We start from the raw sequence: 22094 nt of genomic DNA, 5'->3' as shown, positions 1-22094 counted from the left end.
GTTTGCTTGTCAGAAATGCTAGTTAACCATATTGTTGCACTGTTTCCTTAGTTCTCTATCCCTAAACCCTGAAAAACAACCAAAAGAATGAGGAAATCATCACTGTTTGAAAATCCTTTGAGGAAGACTTACATTGTTCTCTGTTTTTCTCACTTTTACTCACTTCCTCTCATGCACAAATCATATCACTAGTTCTATTTTAACAGTGGTGACTTCTATATTTTCTCTTGGGAGATAACAGAAAAGGGAGTTTATGAACCTGTCTAATCTAGTAAATGACAGATTATACAGAGATTCCTGGACTTGGGGGTCTTAGTGGTGACATACCCTGATGCTATGGCTAGCATTTAATTTAATATACTGCTAAGGAAAAATGACTTAATGTGAGTTTACTAGTCCTTTTCTGTTCTGTTTCCTAGAGAATATTAAGGTGGAAGTTGATACCAGGCAGTAACACATGTTACATTATACCTACAAATGTCTTCTTAAAAAGTTGAGGAGCTCAGAAGACAAGGGGAACTCCTTGAATTTAAAAGATAACAGAATGGCATATTTTACTAGTTCATGTTTTTCTGTTAATAGTAAATTGCAATTTTGGTTTGTTTGCAATGCTAGAGGTGGAACCCAGAGCCTTGTTCATGCTTGGCAAGCACTCTATCACTGAGCTACATACACTGCCAGCCCTGAAAGTTTTAATTTTGATTTAAGAGTGACTTGAAATGGTAATTTCTTAATTAATCCCATTTAGTGGTAAATTCTATCATAGTCAAGGAACATGACAGTGGAGGAGTAGAACTTTAATAACATGATGAAGATTTGAGGAATGAATCCAAAAACCTAAACATGTGAATTGAAGGAAAAAATGGTAAACGTTTTTCTCTAGACCAAACTTCCTTCTCAAGGCAGAGTCTAGTTATTAAAGTTACACATATACTTCCCCTTCGTGAGGGAAATCCTTTTAAAAAAATATTTGAAGGCAATTATTGTTTCAAATAGCCTTACAATAAATAAAATGGAATCTATCACTGTTCCTTCAATAGTGTTTGGATTTTCCTATAATGTTGCAGTTTCTTTCAGCAAGGGACAATTGCCTTTCACTTTCAGGCTGCAGTGACAGCTTAGATAATTGGTTCATTTCATGTTTTTGTGAGTGTCTGACAGCGAGGTATTTATGCATCTGTGGTTTCATCTTTGTGTGTGCATCAGCTTTGATCTATGTCTGTGCCTGGGCCTGGGTCTAGATGCAGATGCCTGTGGAGGGCTCTGCACTTTTGCCCATGTATCTGGGTGTGCATTTGTGCATCTCTGCAGATAACTATAGTGAAACAGGTTTCTGCAATCATTAGAGTCATCCACTGCCAATATTTAAGTTCATTGGGATCAATAGCAGCTCAAGTACCTGGTCTCCAATGGTATGTTGCTATTTAAGACCCAGCTGTTATGCAGATGAACTGAGTCCTGTGTACTGGTTGGAGGAGCTGCAGCAGCTGGACTGGGTTGGCTGCGTGTAGTCATTGATCTCCGCTGAAGAGTGTCCGCTGTAGGGGGTGGCTTCCTGGCACAGGTGCAGGCATGTGGAGGCGGTGGTGGCGGAGGGAGGGGTCTGAAGGTGAACTGGTTGTGTGGGCTGCTCTGCATGTCTAAAAAGGAGAGAAGAAACAAAAATAAAATAGAGACTTATTCTCCCACTTGGCAGTCAGGAAAACACAGCATGACAAACTTACCACGGATTTCAGACAAATAACCTGTGGGGTAGGGGGAGAGATTTTAAGTTCAGTCTGTCTGTAAAAATGTCACTTAACTTACAAAAAGCATGTTCAGCATGCTTATGAAATGTAAAACATTCACAGTTGCATTTACATGTAAATTCTTCAGGGCTATAGCAGCTAAAAAGTAAATGAGCCCGCCTCACACAATTTGTCATAGTTTCTGCTACTGAAGAAATAAATCATCAACAAGACACTAAGTTACAGAACAGAGCTGATTTTCATCAGTTGCAAAAAATCTCACTTCAGAAAACAGTGAAAAGCACAAATTCCTTGCAAGGAAAATCATTCAACACTTCAAATAAAAATATAAGGCCACCTTCTGGCTTACCTCAGGAAAGGATGCTAGCTTGCCTACATGGGAGCAAATCCATACTGCAGAAAAAGAGCTCACATATATGTAACTTAACTGTATGAAATTAATCTCTCCACCCTCCCCACCTCAGAGTGCTGCTTGTAAAAAGTAGGCCAAAAAGACTGTTCTGGTTACTACACACATTTCCATGGCCATGCAAAGCAGCCTGCAGCACCCCCACCCTCAATTGCCATTTCTTTCTAGGAGCTCTGCCATGTTAGCAGCAGTTTAGGCAGCAAGGAGACTGTTTTGTTGTTGTTGTTGTTGTTGTTGTTGTTATTTTCTGCTTATTTGCAGAAAGGGCAGCTTGGGACAGCGGTCCACAAACTTCCGTTGTTGCTATAGTTTGGTATTTTTCCACTGATTCCTGGCAGGTTCATGTAAAGACAGCGAGTTAGAATTTGGCCCATGAGAAATACCCCAATTAAAGCCCTTTGAAAAGAAATTGCTACTGCAGCTGATAGCCACCTCTCTTCCACTGGAGAAACATAATGGATGTCAAGTGATTGCTTGTAACACCAGCACATTCTGAATAAACTTTGTAGACAACATAGCTTTGTCCCACCTCCCCAGTGACTGAGAGTTGAAAAGCAGAAAAAATGCCAGAGGCTTGCAATGCCTAGCAAAGGGCTCAGCTGGTTTCTGCTGAGGCCCACTTTGCAGTGACTGATCACTGACAAAATCACTTCTTTCAATCCTTCCACTTCAGAAATGAATTTTAAAGACTTGGCATGTTTTTCAGATTTAAAAATAATATTACTGTCCCAATAGCATGAAAAATTCTTGGCTGGATTTCTAGTACAGGTGGTATCTCCTTTAAATAAATTTATTATATGAAAGCCTGAATTGTACAAAAGATAGATAGGGAAGGGAGTGATGATCATTCATTTTATATAAATGATTCTTTTAGATGGCCAGCTATCCTTGTATATTTAAAATGCTTCATGAATTTTCTAAATTACCCCCATTATTCTAGGCTGAGCCCAAATCCCCTTATCCACTAAAAAGTCATTGCTTGTGCTTAACATCTCATTAATTTTTTAAAACTTTTGTGCTCGTATTCATAACCATAACTGGAGTGTGTTTTCCATTCTTCGGACTTTGAGAAGCATAGAATCCTAGAACACAAAGAACCTTTGAGTTTCTTTCATTTTGCATATGAAAACCTTGTTCCGAGACACATGAGAAATCAGTGGTAGGGCCAACACTAGAACTCACATCTCCTGTCTCTGACCAGTGACCAGTGCTCTAGCCCCTATGTGGAAGATCTCTGTAATACAAGTTCTCTTTTCTTTCTTGAGATTTAGAGACACCAAATCTTCTGCAAGTTCAGGATTTTTCATTTACATTTATATGTCTTCTTCCCTCTCAGACCATAACTCCCAAAATATAAAAAGGAAGGCAGTGTGATATAATGCTATGTATAATGGAAAGAGCACATGTCTGGCAAACTTGAGGTTTAAATTCTGCATCTGTCACATAGAAGCTTTCACTTCTCATTTTTAGATTGGAAATAATAATAATTTTTCCTAAAGATTAAGTTTAATTCATGTGAAATGTGCTTGAACATACTACATCAGTAGCTACTTGCTTATTGAGTAGAGCAGAAGTATAAAATTTAAAGTTGGAAAGAACCATAGGATTACCTAGTTCAGCTAGTGGAATCCAAAGCTCAGAGAGATGAAGCGACTTATTCAAAGTTGTTGAACTTGTATAAATTTACTCGTCCATATCTGATGATTCCTAAATTAGTACTCTTTCTTTGATGCTGTTTTAGGCTGACTTTAGCACTTACTATTCTTACCATAAATTTGGCCTTTCAGTTTGTGATAGGGTATTTCCTTATGTATTTTGACTTATCTCTCACAATAATTTACAGGTTTCTTACTGGAAAACCATCTAATTCCCTTGTATTCCAAACAGCATTGAGCACAGTTCTTGGTACAGAGCAAGATTCCTAAAAGTTTTTACTGATAGAAACGGATTTGCCTCGTTCATGGGGACTAAAGAAACCCTTGTAATGTCTCTTTTAGCTCCAATTCGAATGCAGCCACTGGTATCACAGAGAGGTAGATTCTCCTTGGGAGGACTCAGTAGTGTCACTCAGAGCAATGGGGAAGGACAGCGATACCCTGAAGACAGGATTTAATAATGTCCCTCCAAGATGTGGAAAGAGCAGTAGCGACACACCACAGATTTGCCATCTAAGGTCATGTATATGCAGGAAAGGACTTAATGACCTAAAGAAAGGGAAGCAGAGTGTCGGAGGACAAGGTCAGAGGAAGAAGATGAATGCACTATAGAGTTTGTGTTCAGAACACCTCCAAAAAACACTATGACATCTACTAGCCTAATTGGTAGGAGTTTGTATCAGCACAGTTGTTCAAAAGAAAATTTCCATTCAGTACAGCTGTTGAAAAGAAAGACAATTACGCATGTTCATCTGGACATAATACTTTCTAGTTTTCCTTAACATCTTTGCCATTCTCTTATTAGGAAAAATAAGAAAAAAATGATTTCATTGAAAAGTACAATCATGCTATTACTATATTTCTGCTGCAGGCAGAAGATTTGTGTATAGTCATTTCAATGATATACTTGTATATGTATACACACATACGTGTACATATACATATATATGTGTATTTTTATCTATTTTGCTATGTATTTTTATTCCAACGTTCCATATGCTAAGGTTTTCCTACCAGTTAATATTGTCTTTTAAATGTTTTCACAATACTGGATTGTTGCACTAAGTGGAATACATCCAGACCCTAAGCTCTTATGAAATGCAAATGATTAAAAATTCATTCTTTTTATCACCTTAGGAAAAAGATGGGGAATGCACTCGTTCCTTCCAAAATGAAGTAATTTAATCCTTGGGTCCTGTGAAATGGGATTTCCCAACATTAAACACTAATGAAAAATACATTAGTGTTCAGTGTCAGAAGTTCTAGAATGCTAATTCCAGGGGGTTAAGAATCATATACGCTCACTTCCAAAGATATCTGGCAACCTTATACTTCTGTGTCTAAGACAAGGAGAGGTGGGGTGTGGTAATTATGCAAATTTAGATATCTAGACATATTTATAAAGCTTTCTGAAAGTAAATTAAATTTTCAGATGGAAAAGTCTAATTCACATAATATATTTGGATAGGAGTCAGTTTCCGATTTGAGGTCCTAAAATAACTTGGTAGGATAATCTCTAAAGGGAGAAATTTCTCCAATTCATAGATCTAAGACCTTTTAGGTGTGCCAGAGCTTGTTATAGAAGTATAAGCCTTCGGGAAAAACACTGCCCTTGTCTTCAAAATGTAAGTGGGGGAGCTGTCGTGCATAGTTTTTTCTTTTCTCTCTCTTTTTTTGCAAATAAACCTTAATTTAGATCATGTGTTATAGAAAGTTTTCACCAAAAATTAGTGTATCTCTGCTCAGAAACACCATGTGGAAACCTATCACGGTGTCTAGCAGAGTGTTTCACCCCTTACATTTCATTAACACATACAGTCAGCTCTGTTACAAGGTGATGCACGCATTTCAAAATTCACTGCACTATGCAAAAATCACACATGGGAAAAGCCTTGCTGAAAATAATGGTGCTGGGGCACAAAAAAAAATCCCCAAAATGACACATTATAAAATACCTAATAAGAATGGTAGCAGTTCTACACATATTGATGTGTAAAACACATAAATGTTATGCCAAATATAACACTAGATGTGAATGGGCAAGATTTCCAACACACATGGTAAACTGAGGTAGCTGGTTGATGTTTTAGGTGTGTGTGTCCATTTTGTGTATTTTCATGCAGCTTTTTCTGCTATATGCACTTCTCTGCATGTATCTAGTGATTTTAACATATAGAAAAACAAAATTTGCCTTAAATTCAAAGCATTCTCAAATATACCAATAACCAGGGGAAAATACTGTCTTTAAACAAGCATTGTAGCAAAACTGACTGATCATAAAAAGTAACTTTCTGTAGATGATAAACATAAGTACAGTATTACCAGTATTATAGTGACGACAGATATTTTTTTCTTGAAAAAATTGTCCAAAATGGACACATGGCCAGTCTTTCCAGATCCATGTACTAAAATTGATCATTCTTTCCCTTAAGGACACTATGATAATACTCTCTCAAAAGTGAATTTTACTATTCATATGACATATATGTTGTCAAAGAGACACAACTATTTGTATAGCTCCAGAAATGGATCAGAACCCATGTCTGCACTTCCTGGCTTGACTCTGCTTTTATTACCTCACTGGGGAAGGGAAAGTGTAGCTCCACACTTATCTGTCTGTTACTCTGTAATGAAAAAAGTCCCCAAATCTGTTGCTGTTTTTTAATTTTTCTAATTCTTTTGGTGGTAAAACCTGATCTGAAGCAATGTGCAGACATTTGTGGTCTTTATCTCATTTACTGAATTTTCATATGTTTAACTGTGGAAGTACTAATGCATTTTATTAAGGGGTGCTGGCTCATATCTCACTCTCAGTGTTATGTAATATACAGTATACATATATCATTGCCTTTGTAAGTTCTGAAATAAATCTATATTCTGAGACAATGGACCCCAAAGGCTTTGGATAAGGGAAAATGGGCCTCTGTTATTATTTAACCACCTTCTTGAACCCTTATGAGACAATATTAACTAATGCTTGTGAAGACCACAGAAATCTACATGTTCAAAGAACATCAGTGCACTGAGGGTCATTGCCATATCTATTTATGTCAAGTCTCTCATGGCCAATTATAAGTCTATAGTTCTTTGGGTCATTTTCTAAGATGCTCTTCTTGCCAGGAGAAGGAATATAAGCAAATAGCCTTAATATAATGATGAGAAATTTATTATTAACTATTACTAATAATTCTAAACATACATTTCTGCTTTAAGCTACTTTACTTGTCACAAGGAGTTCTCATGACTTTTGATGTGGTTTATGAATTTGCATGTGATAGTTAATATTCATTAACTTCATTGTGCTCAGTGGCCATTAAATAAATTAATCTTAAATGTATTTGGCTATGACCACTTCTGTTATCAACTTTATAATTATTATTAGAAGTGCAAAGAATAGGAAGATAAAAATATTGATTTTTCAGAAGAAAAGAATAAACAAATATACTGTATCAATTCTCTGGATAAAATAATACTGTTATAACATTAATGTACCAACAGTCATTAGTAAAAGTAGATTCATAAGTTAAAGAAATCATTGGTTGAGAAAAAAGCTGAGTCTGTTAAAGAGCTATGTTTAATAAATATTTATGTATATATGGGCATGTGTATGAACAAGACAGACAACAACAGAGAGGCAGAAGGAGAGAGAAGCATACAGGAAAATTCACAGTTAAAGGAGATGATGGCAGGAAAAGAGTCATAGAAGCCCTGGGAAAAGGCTAGCAAGAAATTATGATGTTTTCTCAATTACATGAGTTCAGTCTGGTTCTGGATTACTGCACTCTGCATGGCTTCCTTAGACCTGAGACATTGCACACTGCCTTTGAGACTGTAAAGTACGTCCCTATGAGGACTTTGAATAGCCCTCTCACTAAGACAACAAGGAAGAAAGTATGCTCTGTTAATTTTTTTGTTGCTAATTTTATTGGAACATTTTAGATATACATAATGGTAACATTCATCATAGAGAATTTGTACCTGTCCATAATATATCTTGATGTTTTCCCTATTCCCTGCCCCTTCCTTCAGCCCCTCCATATTTACAAAAGCTTTGTTTCCATTTTTTCCTTCTATTGTATTTTTCCCTTCTTTCCCCCCACTCTCCTCCTTTGTTCTCCTTCTCATTGGAACATTTTCTTCCCATTTCCCAATACCTATTGTACATTTTGATCTTTATTTATACTTTCAGTTTCTCACACCAAAGAACAATGCGATAATGCTGTTAATTTGTCACTTAGCTTGATATTTGTTTGTTACAATCACTAGAAGTAAAGGTGAACACTGATGCAACTACATGTGCTAACACTCGTATTTGTGGTTCAGTCTCTTCATAAAGTGAAAGACGCAGTGGTCTACCTCCAGAAAGTCTAAACTTTCTGTTTTCCAGGTCACATTTGTCAGTTTTCCTGTCCTCTGGTGTGCTATACTAGCATAACAATGAGTTAAAGATCCACAAAGCACCCTTCACCTAGCCCATTTCTCCCTGACTCTGTTATAGGAGAAATACAAATATTGTGCATTGTATTGGATTTACATAGTGTAATTAGCCAATCTTGGGCATACTAGTCAATAGTCCTGTCAATAAGTGGCTGGTTTGTTAACTCAATCAACTCCCTGACACAAATTAAGACAAACGGCTGAGGACTTCACAACCAAGAAAACAAAGAGGGCTGTGATAAATGCTATTTTGCTTAAATTACTGAAGTATTCAAATTTCTTAAATTTATTAGTTGTAAAAATACAGGATGGATACAGCTTTGCTTATGTTTTTCAAGAAATTTTGCAGTGTTAAAAAAAGAAAAATGGAGCCAATACATTTGTTATCTTAAAAAGTCATATTTTTAATAAGTAAAAGGGTAAAAAGCTCTACTTTAGGGTACAATTTGTAATTTTAAATATCAATATTTAAATATTAATATATGACACTGATTAGCAATTAAAATTAGTAGTTGGCTAAAGCCTTTTTACTATCATCTTGAAGGAAATTCTATTATCCATTATGTACCATGAAACATGAAATAGATAATTGCCCTGTTTTATCATATACTGACAATGATGCTATGGTTTCCATTATTAGCCAGTCAAGTATATCTGAAAGAAAATATAAAAAAGTAATGATCCTTAAAAGTTTCATATTTAGTTTATACTCAAACTAAAGTTGTATGTAGGTATTTCAATTATTCTCAATCTTCAAGTTCATTATTTATTTGCAAGTAGGTAATGAAGGGTTATGAATTAATTGACAGTGAAATAGTTAATTAATTAACTAGTAACAGATATTCTGGAATTTTACAAAGTTTTCATTTCAGGGCTTCATTTTTATTACAATTTAATAAATTGTTACCCTGTATTTATTCAAAAAGGAATAGATGAAGATCATTCTATTGTTATTTATGAAAGTGGAACTTTGAATTTTTGAAGCACAAGTCAAGAAAATATGACTGTATCTCAAGTTCTAAGAAAATATTTTTCAAACTACTACGCTAAATAATGGGGGGATGCTGTATGGGGAGTGCCAAAAAACCCCCCCAAAAACAGAAGATAAAATTTTCTGGAGGATTAAAAACAGAGCACAAAGACTAAGCCTGGGGAAGGATTCATCACCCCCCTCAAATTTTTCAAATAAAAAATGAAAAAAAGTTCTGATCAGTATTAATACCACCACATGACCATTGTCTGCCTAACTGGTGAGAAAGGTGACCTGTACTTTATAGTCTTCCCCTAGCTTCCCACCACACAACTTGAAAGACGAAAGGGACCCATGAACACCTAACTTAGTGGTGGAAAGGAGTCCCAGATTTGTATTTGGGGGTTGAACATACAAGCCGGCCCCCATCTGGGACAAGGGGAACAAGTGGCAGAGATGGCACTGCTATAGCAGTATTCATAAGACCCAGAGGATTTTCAAACTCCACCCATATTTTGGCCTGCTTGCTCTAGCTCAGCGGTTCTCAGCTACAGGATCAAAACATACAGCATCTTTATACGTTTTACATATAGTCCACAATTGTATTCAATGTACTTATTTTATTTTCAAATTAAATTATTTGAGTGAATTTAATATTTTAGGTTTGTTCAATCAAGTTATTTTACAACAAATTGTAGCAACTGTGGTTGACGAGTGTTTTATGATGCCAATAACTTATTTCATTGAAATATTCACTTTCCTACCTGCTCTTTGCTATTGTGTGGGCTAATTCTGTGCCTGAAAAGGTTCGTTCTTAAAATGTTCATTGATTCATTTTCTCATTATTAAAAATTTTCTTTTTTCCAACATGTTTTTGGGCAGGTGCCAACATGAAGACCTTTTACTAAGCCCACTTTATAAACTTTGCTTATGATAAGCTATGCATAATTAACTCACTTTTATTTTTTCTTCAAAATCTGATTCATTCTCTCAATTACATTTCTGCTTATCTCCCTGGACTCCCTCCAATTTTACTAGGTCTTTATGGATCCTCAAACAAAATACAATGTTCTGGATGAACTTCGCCCAGAATACAAAAAAGTTATCTGATAAATTCTTTTGTAATTGTGTCTTTTCACATGTAACCTTAAACTATGTATAGATTGCACTTGAGACTTCATTAACTGGAAAGATGGCTAAAGAAGTCATGAGAAAGCAGCTCAATTAGGAAATATACTGATATATTGATATAGCTGTGTCTGCTAGTGGATAAAGTGAAAAATGTTCATCAAAATAAGCAAATTAGTGAAATTTACCAATACAATGTTGTGTGGACTGAACAAAGGTAATTTCACCCTCCTAAAGATTAACATAATGTATGCATGCCTTAGGGAAATTGAAAATTTAGCTCAAAGGAGATGGTCATCCTGTATAAACACAAGAAGAAAATAAGAACACGTTTTGAAGAAGCTATAAATATATGAGATTTTGGTAATAAATATAGATGGCAGTGGTATAAAATAAGAAAATGTTTCATAGGTAGTGATTGGCAAATGTTTTCTTTAAGCAAGTGTCTGAAAAAACTTAATTTTTGGTTAAGCTAATTTAAGTACACTTTTCAAAATTTATGGGAAACATTGTATGTAAGATAAGGGAGATGTTGAAAGGGACAAAGGATCAACCACACATTGTTATGTAAAGCAGTTTCTCAAGGAGATATCTTGCTTGCAGTGCCTGGAATCATGGCTGAGTGCACAGAGCTCCTTTCTAGGCATTAGTAGTGGGGGTGTGTACTAGCCCAGACCAGAGATGGGGTTTGGGTTTATGGACAGGTGTGATGACAACCTGGATTTGATTCAAATTTGCTTTTACTCTGGTTTATTCTCCATATGGAAATGGATAGAAATAAAATTAAGATACAGACATGTGTGTTTGGCTCCATTTTGCCTCCCTTGTATTTCATGAAGACAAATGTTCATTTGGTGATCTTGTTAGCCCTCAGAGTTAGATGACTGTCTCTTACTGTAAAAGAATATATTATTATGAGATTGCTGTTTTTCATACTCTCATCCTCATCAGTACTTGGAAACTCCTCTGTAAAACATAATTCTGTTACTCAGGAACTTATGATACCTAAGATTCATGTCCAGCTCCCTAATCTTCAAATTCTCACTTTGGCAGCACTAGGGAAATTTTCTCTTGTCAGTACTCAAAATACATATCTTAGATATTTCCAACTCATTCCTACTTAGAGATTTCTATGGGTATATCTGACGTAGTCTAATACAGGGCCTCCCGGTAGTAATCATGAAATGTAACTTCAGGTCACCGTATAGATATATAGGATAGATGGTCAAATGTCATCCACTCAATATTCTTTTTTTTTGGTACCGCAGATTGAACTCAGGACTTTGAGCTTGCAAGGTAGGTGCATTGCCAATGAGCTAAATCCCTGGCCCTCCATTCACTATTGAACTACTGCATACTTTTTTAAAAAAGTAGTAATCATAGTTTACTAGTGTTATTACTGCTTATAACTTTCAAAACAAATGATGGGGAAGCCAAAGAAAAAAAGGACTCAACCTGGTCAGTTATGGAACACCTTGTGTTCAAAAGCACAAGAAACAGCGGAGAGTCCAGGTTTCATTTGTGTTCAATAAGAGGACTCAAGTATAGAGGATTTTCTCTATTACTAAGTTACTTAGTGATATCATCTGTACATAACTCGCTTAAATTAGCAAGTAAATTGTGATATTTCTAAATTATATAGTTAAGTTATAGGCATTAGAATCAGATCAATATAGGTATAAATCACAGATCTGCCATTTACTATCTATAGGATAATGAGCAATCAATTCCTTTCAAGACGCTGTTTCCTAATTTGTAAAGTAGGGACAGTAATAAACACCTTTTAGTGTTTTATAAAAACTAGATGAGGTGATGTGTATAAAATTTTTAGTAGAGTGCTATCACAAAGTAAACATTGAATAATATTATTAAATGAACAACAAAGTATTGAACCTAACACAATCCATGAAAGTCAAGTACAATTTGGCAAGTTAAGAAAAAAGTCTGTGACTCCAAGATACTTGCTTATTTATAGCTTCCCCATTATAGGTAGAACATGTTAGAATTTTCACAGGTTTCTCATTTTTTTCTAACAGTTATAAGAAGTTATTATTGAAGTCATGAGTTAACATAATAACAATTGATTCCTATCTTTTACTTTTCCTCCAAGCCACAGCAAAACCTCCTATTGATTAGCTTTCTTATTATACTCTCAGTTCCTTTTACTTCAGATAACATTCTGTGTTTCATGATTTTCATTTAAGGACTTTGAATGTCCTCACTTGCATTTTCTGTATGCTAAATGATTGGGGGCACACATGGATTTCTAAAGTACCTATTGCAATAACACCTCAGGACTTACACATTAGAGCAAAGGATGTGAAGAAAAGTCATTTCCGTGAATACAACATTAGTGCTTTGTATTTAGGAAGCACCTTTCATCTGCATCCCTCAAAGACTTTCACACATATTGTCTGATGCTTTATTCACTGGGCCAACCTGCAAGCAAAACTGATGTTCAAAGAATTCCCTCAAAGTATATCAAAACCCATGAGGAATAGAATTGTGTTTACCTAGTTAAAGTGTCAGAATGTTCAGAGACATTTGAAAAAAGTATATTCAAAAAATACCACCTAATAAACTATGACTACTGCTTAAAATTTAGTGTTCCATAGGTAGAGCTTTCACATTAAAAATAAACAGAAATTTATTATATTAACATAAAGACCAACAGACACATTCTAAGCTAATGACATGTGATTGAATTTGTAACCATGCATCAACCTAATATGGCACAGATAATGTGGTTCACAATGAATCCAAATAAATTTATAAAACTATTGTATATTGATGATAATCTATATTATATATGAAAAGCATAGTCACCACACCTGGGCTGTATACCAAGTACTAAACATAATGCCTGATATGTGTGACAAACAATATTAGTTACCAATTAAATTATTGTTGTAATTGTTAGGCACTATGAACTTAGATTAGGAGACCAGCTTTCTTTCAAAGAATTCAGGGAGTACTGTCATATATTCACATCAGTTGTTCTTGTTGCTGCTACTTCTACTACCACTTTTTCTATTTTCAGTTAAGATATGTACCTGCAAAGTAAGAAAGAAAACAACCCCCACCCTCGTCTCCGGGCCCAGCCACTCAAGATGGGAAGAAGCAAGGCTAGTCAGATGTTAGATCTCTTCCTACCTTCAACTGAAGTTATTTACACTGTGCTAGTGTCATGGAGACTATGGTGGTATGTCATTAAAACATGCGGCTAATTATTTTGAGGGAGAGACAGAATTGAATTAGGTACTTTTCATAATCAAATGAAATAGTTAATCAGAAAATTTTTAATCAATTCTGTTGGTGCCATGAATATACATTAAGCTATGCATACTCATTATGGAAATACCACTACCTCTACTTACTGCTTCTTCCTGCTATTATTATTTTTGGCTCTTCATTCTATTTTACCTTCTTGCCCACATTTCTAGAATGCCTTAAACCTTGGACTATTTGCAAAAAAGTCATTATTAAGAATGTAAATTATTTTTAGTTCTTCTGAGGATATGATTAATGTTTGCTTCCTTGAAGAAAAACACAATATTTTAAATTCATACTCTGCATCTACTTTAGAGATGCAGAATATGAGGCTCAGAGAAGCAAAGAAGCTAGGCCAAGGCCTTGGTTACAGTAGTATTAAACTGACTTCTCTTGCTGTTTCTCAGCCATCCCTCCTGAGTTTCAGAGCAAACCATATCAACTGAGCTTATAAAACACATGCTGTATTTACTGGAAGCAATTAAGATAATATGCTGAATCTGAATCAGCCATGAAATGACTTATAATTAATTAAATCTATGCGATGAGTTTCTTTAATTGTAAACCCAATTCAAAATGTGTATCCACAGGTCATCAAATGTTTTATTTTAATTTTCAGTAGCAAATATTCTCATTTCAGTAGTACCTACATAATTTATGTGACCCATAGTAAAACTCTTGAACTTATTGGATGTGTGACTTTATTTCAGGTTGATCCTGAAGATATCAGAAAAGACTGCTTAATCGATCTGCTTTAAAAAGACAATTGAGAGATTTATGCATGCTACTTTTTGTATATTAAAGCCTGTATTTACTAATAAAATATTACAGGTATAAAATAAATTCTTACATTATATAGTAACTGGCATTCATGCGTCCATGTCTATTTATGGAGAGTAACAAATTGGTTTCAAATAAATGCTATTAAAATAAAATATTTTCTTTAATTCCAAATCACACATAGGGATTTTCCTTCTCTGAATACATGCGAGAATTACAACAATGGGTAACTCTGAAGGTGGCTTAGGGTTATGGTAATTCAAGTAGCAAGTATACAAGTTGTACCAGTACATCTGTCACTCAGTAAAATAGTTCTAATAGTTGGCTATATCATACAGATCCACAGTGTAATGCTTCAAGGGTATGCTAAAACATAAAGTCTAAAACTCCTACAGATATTAAATCTAGCTTTTTAGGAAATGCAATTTGAGTGTTATTTTATATTTAATGGATTTTAGTAACCTGTTATGCATATTTACTGTATTCTTCACAATACAAGGTGCTAATGCAACAATTTGTGTAGTACCTCCATTTGAAAGAATTGAAAATGTAAAACAAACAGACATACCCTCTAGGCCTAAAGATTACAACAAAAGGTTGCTTAAATAGAAGTCTGGTGAATAAAAATATCTGAACAACACATTTTTTTCCAAAAAAGACCTGAAAGCTGTTCATTTTCTGTAGCAAGGACAACAATAAACAGAGTAAAAATTCCTATGAAATGAAATAAAATATTTGCAAGCCATTGCTTCTTGGCCTTTTGGCTAAGATTGAGTGTAAAATATTTGTAAATCATACATCCATAAGAGGTTAATACCCAGAATACATAAGGAATTCATACAATTCAATAACAAAAAAATGATTAGGAAATGAGAAAAAATACCTAAGCAGACATTTTTTCTAAAGAAGATATATAAATTTCAAACAGGTATATGGAAAAATGTTCAGCATCACTAATCGTCAGAGATGTGCAAATTAAAACCACAAAAATCTATCATTTCACATCCATTAGGATGACCGCTATACAAAAAGCAGAAAATAATGCGAATTGGTGAGATTGTGAAGAATTAGGGACATTCATGCACTGTTGGTGAGAATGTTAAATTCTGCGGTTTATATGGAAAACAATACGAAGATCCTTAAGAAATTAGAAACACAGTTACTGTATGATATAGCAATTTCATTGCAGGGATCATATTCAAATGCATCAGAAATAGGATCTCAAAGAGGTATTTGCAGCAGTATTAGTCACAATAGCCAAGAGGTGGAAGGTGTAAACAATCAAATATCCATCAACAGATGGATAAAAGAAAGATATCTGGCCATTTGTAATGTTGTGGATGAAACCAGGAGGACATTAGGCTAAGTGAAATAAGCCAGACACTGAAGGACAAATATTACCTCATAACCTTTATATGAGGAATCTCAACTAGTCAAACTCTTAGAAACAGAAAACAAATAGTGGCTTCCAGAGTAGTGTGAAAGGAAGAATAAGCCAGTGGGTATATATTTTCAATTTTATGAGATGAAAAAGTTGTAGAGATCTGTTACACAACATTGTACACATAACTAACATAACTGTATGTGTCAAATAGGTTAATATGATAAATTTTATGTTATATGTTTATTACCACAATAAAAGGCTATGCCATTCCTTCATGAATTGAATCACTCATTTTACATCAATCATATGGTGATAGAGTGATGCTACAGTGGCCAAATGCAAGCATTATGGAGGAGGTAGACAAATTATAACAGATGACTCCATGGTTGTAAACAGCTATCTTGCTGGTTATCACAAGAATTGTGATGTTCTTAATCATTTATTAGCTGTAATGGATAATACAATTTTAATGCATTGAATTGTATGAACATCTCACTATCTATTGTTTAATTTATATAATGGAAAGAGAAAACAAGCTATTCTATTTAGAAAATTGAACCATTTCAAATGATAAAATTAAAAGATGTGTTTAGTAGACACCAACAACCGGAGACATAAGGCTATATATTTAAATAAATAAAATGATGCTAATAAATGTCTTGTTTCATGTTGACCTAACAAAATGCCATGGTCTTGGGGGCTTAAACAAGAGATATTACTTTTTGGCAGCTGAAGGTCCAAATTCAAAGTGCCCAAATGGTTGGTTTCTGGAGGGTGCTCTATTCCTAGCTTGTAGATGGTGGCCTTTTGCTGTGTCCTAAGGGCACTAATCTCATCATTAAGGCACCACTCTCACGGCGTTATCTAAACCTAATTATCTCCCAAACCCTCACTCCAAATATTATCACACTGATAGTTAGGGTTTCATGATCATGATATCTTCCCTGCTATTTCTTCAAACACATGAATTTTGGGGAACACAATTCAGTACATACCACTAACTAATCTGATTAAAGTATTAACACCTGATATATTTTCTAATTCATAGGCTTTAAAAACTTGTTTGTTTTCTACCATATTTTAATTCCATATTGTATATTGTACTTTCTAATACACAGAGAATTTTGAAATGCATTTCTTACTATAGTCTGCATGGCACTTTATATATGAGCATGATTCACGAGTTAACATGTCTTTAATAATTGTTATGCTCATGTGGAATTAGGATATCCAAATTATAATATAATTAATCTAGAACAGAGCGGGTCTCAGACATTCTGAGTAAATGGTTTTCTACTGTATTTAATTACTTTTAGTTCTCTGACAGAGAGGTGAAAATATCATTCCATTTATTTATCATTCCTATCATCATTCTCATTATAAGATGTGGTAAGTTATTGTGATAATAAAGTTGCTGATGCAATAAATAAATACATTTAAATATACGATGAGGAAAATGAGGCATGGAAAATTTATATTATTCGTTCAAGATCACAATGTCAGCCAGAGGTGGCATATGGGTTGAGCATGTCTTTAGTCCAAGACATAATCGCTTTCTACCTTAATACCAAATGGTGAGCATCATATGTCTTTCAGAAAACACTGTGTGTTGGAGCTAGAACAGCAAAAGACGTTTTTGTGCCCTGTTTTCTAACCTCATTCCAAAGATTACAGAAATTGATCTGCCATTCAGCCCTTTCTCCTCTTTCCCTTACAAATGTATCTGCCTAAAAAAATCACTGTAAGAAACAGTAGTTGTTTATACATATAGAAAAAGGTCATACAGCTGATATAGGAAAAGAGTAAGCACATACATATTAACACAACTGACTGAAGGAGCAGAGAATAGTAAAGAATGGCAGAGTTGAAAAAGAAGGAAAAAAACCAGACTAGTCTGCAAGTTTTCACAGAAACCTTAAATGATAGACAGGGAAGGAAAATGGTCCAGCTGGAAGGGAACAGAGTACACTAGTGGCCAGGGTAATTAATAATTTATGGAAATAGCAAACCGATAGAAGTAAACAAAGGAAAAAAGACAGGGAACAAAAAATGATGTGTCAATGCTGATTTTGAAACTTCCTTATAAATAAATAAAAACTGGTTATTTAATTCTCTAAACAAAAATTTTCATACTGCCTAAATGTTACCTTCATCACGTGTCCAAGCCTTAATGGTGCAAGTGAATTACGTTTCTCTCAAAAGTTCATGGTGGTATGGGAGTGAGGCAGGATTGAAGTTATATGCGCAATTAAAGTATACTTTCCGACTAGTTGCAGTCACATTTTTTAGGTGCTAACTCTAATTTAGAAATTTTGTCTTATTCTTGCAAGTTATTTTTGACCATGAATTTATTACAATGCATTAAATAGAACTAGAAATACCTTGTTTTGTTATCTTATAAATAACTTGAGGTCCTGGAAAAAAGTTAAACAGAAAATAATTATTTTTTTCTGCAAAATTAATTTCTATTATCGCGTGTGTATACATATACACTCATGTTTGCCAAACTGAGTCAGTGGAAAGACACGATGAGACATGAAATGTTTTGTCTTAGCAGAAGCCCCTCTGTTTTTCTCTACTACTAACTATAACACGGTTAATCCACATATAGTCATTTTACAAATATTCTGGTTTCATATGAGGAAAGATCTCTAACTTTACAACAATTTCTATTGTATGCTTTGCAATGTGATCAATGTTATGCCCTCAGTTGAGTAGTTGAATCAGGTAATATGGACAGAGATATCTCTTGAATTTGGGATTACATTGAAATACTCCCGAATGTGGCTTTCTTCTTCTTGGAGGCATTCAAAAAAGTGTAAGAAGACACTTTTATTTATTTCTTTTATTTTTTACTTTATTAGTACCTGTTTGTAGTACATGATGACTACACTTCTTGTGAGGAGTTGGTACATGCACATAACACATTCTTTTTATCCCCTTCTCCTCCCTTCTCCCCCTCCCTCCATCTCTTGGTCCCCTTCCTTCTTGCAAAAGATCTTCTTGTTTCCTATTATTTATTTTTTAGTATGGTCTTTATTTATATTTTGGGTTTCTCATATAAGAGAAATCATGGGATTTTTATAGTAATCATGTTACTTTAGATTAGTTAAACCCTATTTCCTGGAGAATTAATAAATCAGGGAGACTTTCTGGTACATCTTCATCATTCAACTTAAAACTTCTATTTGCAGGGTTTGGGTAAGCTTTGATGCAACTTTGGTAAAATAATTTCTTTGAATACCTTATTTATATTACATTATGAAAGCCAGTTATATTGTATCAGTGATGCATTGTTTCCTTGTCTTCTATTAAGACACTGAATTTCTCCAAAGATAAAATTTTCCAGTGACTAATAAGCTTTCTGGAGACCATGGCTAGGTAGAAATGGGAAATAAACATAAAAGAGTGTAAGGTGGTGACAATAATTGCCAGATGTCTTTTAAATCCAGAACTAGGTCAGTTGTGGTAACAAATGTGCATAATCTCAGGATTCTGGGAGGCTGAGGCAGGAGGATCAAAGTTTGAGTGTAGCCTCGGCAATTTAGCAAGTTGGTGAGACCCTGTCTGAAATTTAAATATATATATATATATATATATATAAGGGCTGAGGATGTAACTTAGTGTAATGGCTCTGGGCTCAATATCTAGTGCCTCTGGAGAAAAACAGAACTATTTATTTCCTTTTGAAAATGGATTAGGTGTCTCTTTGTGCAACTGTGAAGTGTAGGGCTTACTGAGGGGCAGGGGATCTAAAATATAGTAAGGGAGCACAGAGGCCAAGGAGGAGACTGGGTAGTATTAGCTGTGTACAATGGTTAGAGATTATCCAAGGAAACACTTGGTGACACTTGTGTACAGTTACCTATGTCTAATACTTTTATGTATGTGTTTCTGCTTGTCTGCCTTGTCCTTCAACTAAATAGCAAATTCTGATTCAGGGAGTTTTTTATTTTATCAACCCAAACACTGCCTAGTTCCATACCTAACTAGATAAGCTTGTTGATGGAATGACAGATGTGTTCGAGTTTCTGCAAAATAAACTGAAACAAAGGACAGTGGAAGACATTTTTGAGGAATGTTTTGTTTGAAATGTTTCTTAAATTAAAAATAATACCAGATGTTTAAAAAATATGTACATAAAAATCGACTGCATAACAATTAAATGCCAAAGGTTTTTAAAAAATAATTTTTTAGAGGTGAAAACAGTCTGATTTAGGCTCAGTCTCCCTTTCCATACTTCCTGTTCTCCTGCCCAATAGCAATGTTTGCCATTTAACAGACACAATTAGAGCTTTCTATCTCTGAACCTTTTCATTTATACTTGACTTGACACTCTGAATATCCTTTCATCCTATATTCTGTCTACATCCCACCCCTCTGAGCACTAATACCAATGTTGCCTCCCACTTCATTAAACATTCCTTGATATCTAAAGAGGCAACAGTACTATGGTACTGTGTTCATATTATGTCCACAGACCTTGTAAGACATATGAAGCCAGGTGATAGCAGAAAGAGAACAAACAGATACAGGAAAAAAGTAAATGTTAGGCCAGTCATTGTGCCATATGAATAGCAGAGCCCTAGGATGAATATTTACAAACTACTGCTGAAGTTTCTAGAACTGGATTCAGTTTCAGCTTTGGAGCATGCACACTTATACTAAATCCTTATTACTTATGCTAATTTAAGGCCCTGTTTCATGCAACCAAAAAAACCCTTACTATTGTACTTTGTAATTTTGTATGTTTCGCCTTATATATGTTTTACCTAATAAAGAACAAACCTCTGAAAGGCAATGCCTCCCCTAGTACTTCCAGTGTGGCACGCAGTCAGTACCAAACAAATGCTTGTTGAAAGAATCAATTGAGAAAACTGGACAACACTTCTGAAAATCATATTGAATATCAGGTCATTTTTAGCAAAGCAAGAACTAAACACAGGTAGTTCATAATAATATTTTACTAAACATTGCTTTTTCAAATCAATGGCTTGTCTGCCTTTCTGTGCACTGTTATAGATTTCTTTCTATTAGAGTTCTGCAAAGGTGTTTATGACATATCTTTGCCAAAGGCTAACTTTAGCAGCAGTACCATGTATCAAAAATGTGTCATATAAGCAAATTATATAATATAAAACTATGAATTCCTCCCATTATTCTAACAAGCGTCTTCTTAGTTTAAAGGGTGGTGATCTGTATCAGATTCTTTTCTGAGAGGCTAAAAATGTAAACCGTACTTGAACTGATGCCACTGTTTTCTCTTATTCAGAATGGGAAATACTCTGTCAACCTTATTTTCATATATATCTGGTGTGACTGGATACCCTCAAGGAAATTATTTTTCAAGAATGAATTTGAAAGATTAAAAGGTTCACCAAAGTCACATGAAATACATAACTGTGAAATATAGTCTCATTTTATGGATATCATCTCCTCACACTTACATAGTGTTTTATGGTTTGCAAAGCACTTTGACATTTATTATCTTATTTCCTCCTTAAAACAAGAGTCTGTAGGATAGACATGGAAGGCATCCATTTTGTATATAAAAAACAGAGAAGTTAACTGACTTTACCAAGGTCACAGAGATAATAAGTTGTGAAAAGAAACCAAGAAAAGAATCCACATCTTTCAACTTCTAATTCAGTGTTCTTTTGACTTTGAATCCAGTTTTCATTCAACTATTCTATTTATACCCATTTTTTCAGATGTCTGGTTATGATCAATTGATGAGTCATTGGATCAATTTTGACCAGCATTTAAAAATAAAAGTGAACAGAATATATTACAGAACATCACATTTTTTTTTTTCTGTACCGGGGATCAAACTCAGGACCTTGTGCTGGTGAGGCAGGTGTGGTGCCACTGAACTAAATAAGGGTGTGAATTGTTCCATGACAGGTTTGTTTCAATTTTGTATATTATGATGTAAAATGTGTTTCTAACTATGAGAAGTGGTGAGGAAAGTGAATTAAAAGTCGCGGATCTATAATATGTCACCTATTAAAATAATTAGGTTTCCCAAAAATAATTTATGATGGCAAAGTCAATGTTATTCGTTTTAACATTAAATAATTGTGTATAATAAGAATATGTTTTTGACATTTCTTAAGTTAGGTATTAATGATGTGGGGTGATTTCATTTTTTAATCCTTTCAGGAGTTCTAATTGAATATTATATCTAAAAAATTAGTTTCTCCATAGGTATGATACTGGTTTTATTCCTGTTCTTTGGAGGAAGAACTAGTTGTGCTTTGTAAAGAAATCACATTATAAAATATTTAGCCAACTTAAAGATATTCAGGGAAAT

The 22094-nt window shown here is 34.5% G+C and overlaps 1 protein-coding gene across 5 annotated transcripts in view; it reads right to left on the bottom strand.

Annotated features, from left to right (window-relative positions):
- Tenm1 (teneurin transmembrane protein 1) overlaps positions 1-22094 on the bottom strand; it is an 837569-nt gene that overhangs the window by 370355 nt on the left and 445120 nt on the right. For all 5 annotated transcript variants that reach the window (XM_087199780.1, XM_087199781.1, XM_087199782.1 and 2 more), the window contains one exon: positions 1400-1640. In XM_087199780.1, coding sequence (XP_087055906.1) covers positions 1400-1640 — 241 coding nt within the window. The remainder of the gene's footprint in view (positions 1-1399; positions 1641-22094) is intronic.

The sequence above is a fragment of the Heterocephalus glaber genome, unplaced genomic scaffold (assembly GCF_053883595.1).
Source record: "Heterocephalus glaber isolate CG9 unplaced genomic scaffold, H.glaber_assembly_v1.0 deba00001729, whole genome shotgun sequence".
Taxonomy (NCBI): Eukaryota; Metazoa; Chordata; class Mammalia; order Rodentia; family Bathyergidae; genus Heterocephalus; species Heterocephalus glaber.
The sequence above is the reverse complement of the archived record's forward strand: the minus strand, read 5'-3'. Positions and strand labels throughout refer to the sequence as shown.